The sequence below is a fragment of the Electrona antarctica genome (assembly GCF_951216825.1).
Source record: "Electrona antarctica genome assembly, chromosome: 13".
Classification (NCBI taxonomy): Eukaryota; Metazoa; Chordata; class Actinopteri; order Myctophiformes; family Myctophidae; genus Electrona; species Electrona antarctica.
In genome coordinates this window covers 5,061,961-5,072,963 of record NC_136794.1, presented here as the reverse complement: position 1 = coordinate 5,072,963, position 11,003 = coordinate 5,061,961, and the positions used below count along the sequence as shown (strand labels likewise).

At 41.8% G+C, this 11,003-nt stretch overlaps 2 protein-coding genes across 2 annotated transcripts; both read right to left on the bottom strand.

Moving 5' to 3' along the window:
• Positions 1-2,244: 2,244 nt before the first annotated feature.
• LOC306934826 (uncharacterized protein) lies at positions 2,245-4,835 on the bottom strand. The gene is made up of 2 exons (XM_079517637.1): positions 4,438-4,835; positions 2,245-3,531 (listed from the first exon to the last, which is right to left on the bottom strand). The coding sequence occupies exons 1-2, from the start codon at positions 4,703-4,705 to the stop codon at positions 2,339-2,341; spliced, it is 1,461 nt and encodes a 486-aa protein (XP_079373763.1). The 5' UTR covers positions 4,706-4,835; the 3' UTR covers positions 2,245-2,338.
• Positions 4,836-5,272: 437 nt separating this feature from the next.
• On the bottom strand, positions 5,273-9,343 carry LOC306935167 (uncharacterized protein). Its single transcript, XM_079518080.1, has 2 exons — positions 9,007-9,343; positions 5,273-7,716 (listed from the first exon to the last, which is right to left on the bottom strand). Exons 1-2 carry the CDS (start codon positions 9,212-9,214, stop codon positions 6,527-6,529), a joined length of 1,398 nt encoding a protein of 465 aa, XP_079374206.1. The 5' UTR covers positions 9,215-9,343; the 3' UTR covers positions 5,273-6,526.
• Positions 9,344-11,003: the final 1,660 nt, after the last annotated feature.

Genomic DNA, 11,003 nt, shown 5'->3' with positions numbered 1-11,003 from the left:
TTGTAAAGCACTTTGATCACTTGGAAAAGCACTACAAAAATGCAATTCATTATTAGTTCATAAGCAACATTGCATAACATGGTAAAATTGCAACATTAATGTGAAACACGCTCAAAGCAATAAAGTAACTACAGCAGCATATTTTGTAAAATACAAATAATGAAGAATTGTCATTCTTGAGTTTTGCATCATTCAAAAATATCCTTTAGGTGATGTACATTTGTTGCATAATCTTTAGATTAGGGCCTAATGCATATTCATTGAGCAAGCATAGCCTAATCATTAGGCTATGCTTGCTCAATAAATATGGATATGTAGTATCGTACCCTTTAACCCTCGGCCTACATGTTATAAGGTGCACTTATTTATTGACCAGATCATGTGAGAGCAGTTGAGTTGGGAGAAATCCCAATAATTTATAATCACCCCATCTGTCCATCTCTCTCTCTCTGTAATGACAGAGCTGGAGACACAAAGTGGCACTAGTTTGAGCAAGACCTGGTAAGGATGCGCTGTGATTGATGCCTAAAGCTAACCTTATTCTGAATCCTAACCTCAGTAAAAAAAGAAATGCCTAAACCTAACTTTAACCTCAGTAAAAGTAGCGTTTTATCTGAGAAAATAAATTGTCTGCAACAAGTAGCATCGGATCATGGAAAATCAATTGACCAGTGAGATTCGAACCCAGGGTCTACAGGCGCCTCTCCGGAAGAGGGCTGATGAGGGCAGACCAAAATCCTGTTATCCACATTCTATTGGCAAAAACATTTTTTTTTGCTGATGGGTTCCCAGATTGGGAGTCTGATTTAACTCTGCACTCCATTGAGCCAGCACAACACATTGTAACCAAATTATGCATCAATCCCAATGAATGTATAGGATAAGATATTGTATGAATTACACTTATTATCACTACAGGTTACTCCCCACTCCAATCATTAAAAAACTAAGAAAAGAGCAGTTCTAATTTATATCTAACCATGAAAAAGGTGATTGATTTGTAGAATGGCTACCGTTAAATACAACAGGTCAATACAAAAAACTGCTACTGAGAGGATAACCAGAAAAAAAGAAATCATATACACAGTTAAAAAGGGGAAAAACGTTTTTATAGGGGCCAGTTTTGAACGTATGCTAATATTAAGTTCTCCAGCAGAGGGCCACCTTTGCTTGGGGGCCCCTACAATTGCTTGGTTCTAGACTGCCCCCATTTCTCCTTTTGGGAAGAAACCACATTCTCAGCTATTTCAATGAGTTGATAAATGTACACCTGTGATGATGGTGCTGACAAGAGGCTGGGTGACTATTACTAAACTGCTGCACATGGGGAACACACAGTGACATGCTTTTATGGAATATATATATATATATATATATATATTTAATTGCACTCTCTCCTCCACATTTGAGTGCTTCTTTTTTAAGTCTATATATATTCCTGTTTATCCCAGTTTTAATCCCCTGTGAGAAACCAGTTGGCCTCTGTTTTTCAGGACAAACATCAGCCTTGGACTTTGGAGTCCAGTTCCTGTTCATAAGTTGAACTGCATGGAATGGGTAGTGAAGGTGATTAGAGACAAGATAAGACCACGTTTCCTCCACTGATAAAAAAACGTTTTTGTTTTTGTCAACAATAGAGCAGAAACTCTACCTACCTTTTATTAAACATTACACTGTAATACTGGTCATACGTTGCTGCCTTTTTAGTGTTGTTTCACTATTTTGACATGTCAGTCCATTCCACACTTTAAATTAGAATGCAAGTTAACTCCTAAAACAAAGTGGGAAAAAGCAGAACTCCAAAATAAAAGATGCAAGACTGGCTCAGATGCAATTTCTCATGTTTATTTGAGAACGCCGACGCGTTTCAGCAAACAGCCTTTTCGGAGCAACTCTGCTCTGAAGAAGGCTGTATGCCTTAACCCATTAACCCATTCTTAACGGGAACCCCTTTTGGTGTTTTAAGCACCGAGTGCCGCGCTACGAGGTTGTAGATCTGCTATTTTCGAAAAATCGTGAAAATGTGTATATATTCAAATCTTTGAATATATATTCTTTCAGAGCGAACGTTTTTGACTCAAAACTTTGCTTCTGGGGTGTCCCTGGAACAACATATTTTGAGATTGGGGGTCCGCGGCCAAATACAGATAATGCTGGGGGTCCTTGACTTGGAAAACATTGAGCACCACTGACATAGAAACAGCTTTTTCAGAAAACTGTTAGAAACAAGGGTACACTTTACACTACTTTCTGAATGTTTTATTTGAAGCCATGTCACAAACATTGTAAACTACACTGCTTACTATAAATAACATGTTATCAATAGTCGTGCCGTAGGCTACTGCTTATGTCGTGCAACCTCACTCCCACACAGGTTTGTCAGGGCACAGCAGACACTCAGCATCTTGTCAAGGAATGTCATGTCCTCCTTCTCAACTGGAAGCACCATACTGAGCGGTATGTTATCAGCTAATATAGTGTACTTGTTACGTATAGTGCCAATCACGCCCTCCACATACATTCTGAGGTGAGCTATCTGTTGTGTTGTTTCCACATCTTTTATATCCAAATGACAGGGTACGTTTTTGATTGAAGGGATCGTCTTCACCTCAGCACACATCATCCCCACCCTGATATCGAAGCCACGGTCAGCTAGCAGGAAATCACCAGGTAACAGTTTGTCAAGAATCCCACAGTTTTCTGTCACATGCTTGTCACTGGTGTGACCGCTCCATCCCTTGGAAATGAATGAGATAAGTCCTTGCGGTGTAACGCCAATGAGGTACTTTGTGGTTTTATTGTGCTCGTAGTCCAAATATGACTGAGGTTGTGCGTTCAACTTCAGACTGTATGGTTTCAATGTGAATACTTCAAAACAGTCCACTATTACAGCAACATGCTCCCCAAAGGCCTCATCAAACAGAGGAGGCATGCTTCTCTGTAAAGTGTCTCTACTTGGCCAGTGCACCAAAGAGTTAAGTCGGGCATGCAAAACACTTAATGTATCATTAAATATTCTGTTAACAGTTGTTCGGCCTACACTAAAGAGCTGAGCGATGCGGATGGTTGGCATACTATGCCTCAGACGCATGAGAGTTAGGATAAGCATCTGAAAATCAGTCAATGCTTTGACTCCCACAGGCAGGTAGGGCTGAATTGTGGACAGCACAGCCATTACGAGGGCAAAGGTTGGAAGACCAGTGTAGTACTTGACTTTAAGATCTTCATCTTCAAAGTATTGTGCATCCAGTTGCCTCTTTTTACGCTCATCTTCCCTGTTCTCTTCCAACAGGCATTTGATTTCAGCACGCCAATTCACACACAAGTCACATTCAGTAGCACAGCTGCTCACACACTTGTCACATCTTATCAATGGCACCTTGGCAACAGAACCGTAAATCTCAGTTCCACCTGCTGCTTCGTCCTCATCACTGGAAGAATGCAGTGATGTTTGTTCTGCTTCACTGTGACCCATGTGTAAAGATGGTGCCCAGTCTGGATCGTCCTCACTCATTTCATTGGCTGGTTTACCTGGGGGGAAAAAAAACGTTGTTGTAAAACAACATTGAGCTGGGCTAAGGCATCATTTTTCAGGAATAATTAACTCATTGACTGACCAGTCTGTCCAGTCACTGCCATAATGTCCTTTCAGGACCTGTGTCTTATTCAAGGGGCAAAAATACCTGTGTCTTGAACTGGACGTTATTTCATATTTCGTTTTCAATATATAATAATGCAACCTCCTGCTGCCTCCTGCATTATTTATGTGCAATTAAAAAGAGGGGGGGGTATAAGGCCCATTGATCCTCTTTCCAGATAGAAAGAGGAACAACGTCCTTTAATAACATTGGATACAACTTTCTCTCTCTCTCTAGTCTCTATTAGAAAAAAAATAACGAGAAGTTTGCCATGCATGGCTCTCTTTCTCGTGACGAGTCTGGATTAACGCAAGCTCAGGTCTGATCAGCCTGTAGCTGGCCACCTTGGGGAGGGTGTATAGTGTTAGGGCCGAAACATCCCAAGATCCAAGGATACACTACTGATGATGCGTATCCAGCTCCCACCATTCACCACCACTCATCACCAGGACGACAGGATGACACCAAGACATTCTGCCATTCATCACGACGACACTCTTAGGTATGTGCTTGCACAAAGGAATTTACATCTTATCCTGTGTTTGATAAACGGATACAACTTTCTCTCTCTCTCTAGTCTCTATTAGAAAAAAATAATAATTAAAACAAAATTATATATATATATATTTCTTTTTTATTATTTTTTTTATTGCAGTTACTGGCAGCCCTGATATTGACTCGTCTATAATAATGCACACTCTGGTTTTAGTTGGTCTTTAATTTTAGTGAAACACACCAGACTTGGATTGGATCATGGATATGACGGGAGCACATTCTGGTTTTAGTGGTATTAACTCACCAGAAAGGAAATGCCGGGAGCATACTCTTTTGTTCTGTGGAACGTAGTTAAACGTGAAGTCGGGTCGTCTCACGGCAGACAACCACGCTATGCGACGTCTCTTTGTCAACGCGGCGAGCCTGCAGGCACTTTCACTTGGCCGCCACGCAGGGATGCTGTGGAAACTCATTCCGTCTACTTTGTTACGACTATTAGTGGGACAGTTTCTGACGCAACAATTGACCATAATGACAGAATAACTGAGCTGGATGAGAGCCAACAGCAACATACAGTCATGCGCCGAGGCTGCAACAGCCGCGCTTAGCGACGCATGGAGCTAATTACACAGTAATGCTCAACAACAACCATAGAGTAATATGACAACAACAACACGAACACGCACTTAACTTATTTCCGGGTCAAAACATTTGAGCGCATGCGCGTTACGAAAATAGTCTTCGTGGGTTATGGTTGGCATCCTTAGTTGCATTACCGCCCCTTCTGTTTATCTTTTATCAGTACCTTTGATATGTTTATCAGTACCTTTAATTACCGGTACATTCTATCCTATGATTCTATCCCACAAACCAGTTTCTCTTATATTAATCTAAACACCACGTGCCTCTTCCCAGCATTATCCTCTGCTGCACTAATTATCTTTTTAAAAGTGATCTCTTCAACTCACACCACCCCCTCAGCTCTTCCACCATGCTCTCTCGACTCTTCCCCTTTGATATCACATCGACTACAGTTGATTGATTGATTGACATTTTTATTTCACAGTATGTAGAATGGGTAATACAAAAACTGCTACTTTGTTTGACGAAACCATTGCAAAACACTAAGTTTACCACCATGTTCAATTCATCAGAACATTTAAAGACGTACAAATTGAAATATACAATTTTTCTATGAAAAAAAAGGAAATTGTAAAGAAAGTTAAAAAAAGAAGGGGAAAAACATGTACAGTAGGGAAAAGGGTGGGGGAAACTCAGGCTTTCGTTTTATTTTTTATTGGGGCCATTTTCAAATTGCAGCCGTCCATAGGTGCTCTTTGAGAGCAGTTTTGAAGGAGTCAAGGGATTCACATCACGTCTTTATGGCTGTTGGTAGGGCGTTCCACATTTCAGTGGCATAGGACAGGAGCAAAATTAATTTAATTCCTTGTTTGAGTTGAATCTGGGTTGCACATGGTTTGTTGAACTCCCTATGTTGTGAGTGTGGACTTTGAGGAGAATAGAGCGGACGTAGAATACGCACATCGGCAGGCTGGGTGCTGGGCTTTGAGGAGAATACCACTCATTTTCAACATTTTACTATGTCATTAATATATATACCTTAAGGCTCATACATAGTCTGGATTTTCGGTGGTTAGGTGACCACCGAACTACAACATGACGTCGCGAGCCGCGGTGAAGACTGAAGAGCAAACCACCGCCACCGCCCTTCTCTCTGTTTTTACTCACCACCGCTCAACGTTATTTCAGCTCCGGTGGTCAGCTCACCACCTAAAATCCAGACTATGAATAGGCCTTTAGAGTTGTGTGGAAATAAAAACATTTTTAAAGTCACCCCATTCTGTGTTGCCTAGAACTGGAGGTCTGGAATGTGTATGTACATCTCAGTAAAATATGTACTTTGTAATGTTACTGATCACATTCCTGACCTCCAGTTCTTTTCTTTTAAAATTATGTCCACACAACAACTCTAAGGTAATGTTGAAAATTAGTGGTGGTAATGAATTGAGTTGTATTTCTGTATCAGCCGTAGGCTATCCGATAGTCAAAGTCAAGAAATAAACAAGGCAAGTTATGTTTGTTATGTGAATCTGCTACCAAGTTCAACAATTCACTCTGCCCCAGATTACATTTAATGCCTTCACTCCCACAATTATTGACCATGGATTTCTATACTTTAAGGATCTGCAGGGACCCTGCACTGTGTGAAATGAGTTTACACTACTTTCTGAATGTGTTTTATTTGAAGCCATGTCACAAACAATGTAAACTTTACACAGGTTACTATACAAAAAAAGTAAAAAAAGTAATAATTTATATAAAGAAAAAAGTCTGTATCAAGAAACATATGTTATCAATAGTCGTGCCGTAGGCTACTGCTTATGTCGTGCAACCTCACTCCCACACAGGTTTGTCAGGGCACAGCAGACGCTCAGCATCTTGTCAAGTAATGTCATGTCCTCCTTCTCAACTGGAAGCACCATACTGAGCGGAATATGATCAGCTAATATAGTGTACTTGTTACGTAAAGTGCCAATCACGCCCTCCACATATATTCTGAGGTGAGCTATCTGTTGTGTTGCTTCCACATCTTTTATATCCAAATGGCAGGATCCGTTTGTGATTGAATGGATCGTCTTCACCTCAGCACACATCATCCCCACCCTGATATCGAAGCCACGGTCAGCTAGCAGGAAATCACCAGGTAACAGTTTGTCAAGAATCCCACAGTTTTCTGTCACATGCTTGTCACTGATGTGACCGCTCCATCCCTTGGAAATGAATGAGATAAGTCCTTGTGGTGTAACGCCAATGAGGTACTTTGTGGTTTTATTGCGCTTGTAGTCCAAATATGACTGAGGTTGTGCGTTCAACTTCAGACTGTATGGTTTCAATGTGAATACTTCAAAACAGTCCACTATTACAGCAACATGCTCCCCAAAGGCCTCATCAAACAGAGGAGGCATGCTTCTCTGCAAAGTGTCTCTACTTGGCCAGTGCACCAAAGACTTAAGTCGGGCATGCAAAACACTTAATGTGTCATTAAATATTATGTTAACAGTTGTTCGGCCTATATTAAAGAGCTGACCGATGCGGGTGTCTGGCATATTATGCCTCAGACGCATGAGAGTTAGGATAAGCATCTGAAATTCAGTCAATCCTTTGACTCCCGCAGACAGGTCGAGCTGAATTGTGGACAGCACAGCCATTACGAGGGCAAACGTTGGAAGACCAGTGTAGTACTTGACTTTCAGATCATCATCTTCAAAGAATTGTACATCCAGTGGCCTCCTTTTACGCTCATCACCCCTTTTCTGTTCCAAAAGGCATTTGATTTCAGCACGCCAATGCACACACAAGTCGCATTCAGTAGCACAGCTGCTCACACACGCGTCACATCTTATCAAGATGTTGGCGACAGAACCGGAAATCTCAGTTCCACCTGCTGCTTCGTCCTCATCACTGGATTCTTCCAGTGATGTTTGTTGTGCTTCACTGTGACCCAAGTGTAAAGATGGTGCCCAGTCTGGATCGCCCTCATGCTTTTCATTGGCTGGTATACCTGGGGGGGGAAAAAAACATTTTTCAGGAATAATTAACTCATTGACCGACATAATTAATGCCAGTCTGTCCAGTCACATAATATCCTTTCAGGACCTGTGTCTTATTCAAGGGTTCAAGGTTGTACTTTATTGTTACATTTTGTGTACAGGTACATAAGAGTAAAACTTTTTTGTTTTGGCTTCCTTACAGACAATGCAGCAGCATAGATAGTATAACATTTAAAAACAACAAAACCACAGCAAGCACAGCAAACAAGAATACATTTTGCAAGAAAGAGCAATCAAAGTGTAAAATCACACCCATGTGAAGTGAGTGGTGCAACTCCGTGTGGGGGTCCCCGGGGACTCCCCGGAAGTTCCAGACCCACAGGAACGCGGCCAGGGTGCTGGCACAGTTCCGGCGAGCCACCCCGCATCCAAAGCCGGTCGAGAAATGACAGAGTTATCGTGTGGAGGTCCCCAGGGGGTCCCGGGAACATCCAGACCCCAGGAATGCGCTCAGAGGGTCGGGCCAGTTCCGGCGAGCTGCCCCGCGTCCGAAACGGTTGAGAAATGACAGAGTTAGCGTGTGGGGGTCCCTCTACTGTACTGTACTGTACTGTACTGTACTGGCACACCCGAAATCATCATACAGTTAATATGTGCATGTGTGTGAGGTTGCACTAGGTTGTGATGTTGGTTTTAATTGAGGTGTAAAACAACCATGCTATTTTCGTGCTCGGACAGACCCAGGCAGGCAGCCAGGGACGGACCCAGCCAGCCAGCCAGAGACACACATAGCTCCGTAAGGGAGTGGTTGCAACACTCAAAAATAATAGTAACATAATGTACATGTTTTCTCTGTAGTAGCAAAGTTAGATAAACTTTTTGTGTTCCATATAGATATATACATACACAATTTAAGAAGGAGCAATTGAGGCTGTTACCCGTGTCTTGAACCAGAAGTTGGCGCTTGTTTTCAATAATGCAACGTCCTGCTGCCTCCTGCATTATGTGCAATTTCTAAACAGGTGGCACTGGTAAATTCAGAATGAAATGAAATGAAAATTTGACACAGAAAGCAGCTCATAATCTCTACTGTGTTTTATTATGAAACAAACCCTTTGCAGATCGAAAGAGACTCAACGTCCTTTATCAGATATGACTTACAGTGTGTGTGTGTGTGTGTGTGTGTGTGTGTGTGTGTGTGTGTGTGTGATGTTGCGGCTACTGGCAGCCTAGCCCCTTTACAGAAAAGGTAACCTAGGGTTCCGAAAGGGCCTAGGTTTAAGTGCTATGTATTAACTCACCAGAAAGGAAATGCCGGGAACATACTCTCCAGTTAAACGTGAATTGAGGTAGTCCCACGGCAGACAACCACGCTATGTGACGTCTCTTTGTCAACGCGGCGAGCCAGTCACTTTCATTTGGCCGCCATGCAGGGATAGTGTAGAACCTAATTCCTACTGTCATGCTACCTTCATTACTGCGACAGTTTTTGACGCAACAATTGACCATAATGGCAGAATAACTGAGCTGAGAGCCAACAGCCAACAGCAGCTTAGCATGAAGCTAACAAAGAAAAACAACAACACACACTTAATTTATTTCCGGGTCAAAACATTTTGGCCCATGCGCGTTGCGAAAATCTTCTTCTCTGTGAGTTTATGGCGGTTGCCATCTGTAGTTGCATTACCGCCCCCTTCTGTTTATCTCTGTACCTTTAAAGGCATAGATATATATATATCTATGTTTAAAGGTGTAATGAAACGGAAATGGTGGACATTTTATTATGAAGTTTCAAACGGTTTCAAGTTGAAACACCGGTCTGAAGTTTCTGAACCAATCAGAGCGTCGCATCCCTTCAGGCGATGGGACGGTAGCTAGGGAGTGTTGCTATGCTATACGCAGCAGCGTGGTGTGTGTTTGTTTACAAATGAAATAGACGGCCAACTCTACCAGTTTACTGTTATGTGGCTTATTTCTACCCTATAATGTTTTCAGATACATATTTTAGCGTGATGATTAAGTTGAAACCGAGTAATACACTGTCTGGATGTTATCTGGAATGGGAATAAAAACGGAGGATTTCTGTAATCAATAGCAGCTGTGCTGCACGGATGCGCACATATGGAGAGGATACGGGTGAGCTTCATTTTTATTGGCTTTTATCGATGTTGGCCTCGACACGTCATCACGCAGCACGTTTTCGTTTACAGGAAGTAATAAAACAAATATTGTTATGGACTTTTGATATAAAAACACACAAAAATGAGAATTTTCCCATTTTTTTGGCATCCATTGTTAGGTATGCTCATATGATGACCACGGAGATGGTCTAAAAGTGTGAAAAACGTATTTTTCATTTCACTACACCTTTAATTACCGGTACATTCTATCCCACAAACCAGTTTATTTTATTAATCTAAACAACACGTCACACACGTGCCTCTCTTATTATCCTCTGCTGCACTAATTCTCTTTTTAAAAGTGATCTATTCAACTCCCCACCTTCCCTAGCTCTCAGCTCTTCCACCATGCTCTCTCGACTCTTTCCCTTTGATATCGACTACAGTTGATTGATTGAATTGATTGACATTTCTATTTAGTATGGGTCAATACAAGTCAATACAAAAACTGCTACTTTGTGGTCGAAACCATGGCAAAACACTAAGACTTGTTTACAACAGGGTCCACAATTTTCAATTCATCAGAACATTTAAAGACGTACAAATTGATATGAAAAACAGGAAATCATAAAGAAAGTTAAAAAGGGGGAAAACATGTAGCCTACAGTCGGGAAAAGGGTACGTGGGGGCAACTCAGGCTTTTTTATGGGGGCTAGTTTCGAATTGCAGCCGTCCGTAGGTGCTCTTTGAGAGCGGTTTTGAAGGAGTCAAGGGATTCATATGTCTTAATGGCTGTTGGTAGGGCGTTCCACATTTTAGGAGCAAAATTAATTGAATCCCTTGTTTGAGCCGAATCTGGGTTGCACATGGTTTGTTGAACTCCCTCCTCTGGTGTGGTGAGTGTGGAATTTGTTGACATTAAGGAAGTATATTTAGACACAGGTATACGTAAATGCAGGTATCTTGGTGGTGTAACAAATCTTGTAGACCAGACCCATTGCAAGATGCTGTACTCTGTCGTCAACCCTAAGCCATTCCAGCCTATCAAAAATGGGCAGGTGGGTTCTGTGAGTGAGGTAAAGTAGTAGCCTGACCAGTTTGTTTTGGGAAGTCTGGAGCCTTGTTTTAACAGCCTTGAGGTGCTGTAGTACCAAGAGGTGCATGTGTATCAGTGTGGC

What these genes read in the sequence shown, in the direction of transcription:
- LOC306934826 (XM_079517637.1), bottom strand. Translation starts at nt 4,705, where the DNA reads ATGTTGCTGTTGGCTCTCATCCAGCTCAGTTATTCTGTCATTATGGTC. An exon ending in CTCCCGGCATTTCCTTTCTG is followed by an intron (nt 3,532 to 4,437) that starts GTGAGTTAATAC and finishes TTTTCCCCCCAG; the next exon opens with GTAAACCAGCCAATGAAATG.
- LOC306935167 (XM_079518080.1), bottom strand. Translation starts at nt 9,214, where the DNA reads ATGGTCAATTGTTGCGTCAAAAACTGTCGCAGTAATGAAGGTAGCATG. An exon ending in TTCCCGGCATTTCCTTTCTG is followed by an intron (nt 7,717 to 9,006) that starts GTGAGTTAATAC and finishes TTCCCCCCCCAG; the next exon opens with GTATACCAGCCAATGAAAAG.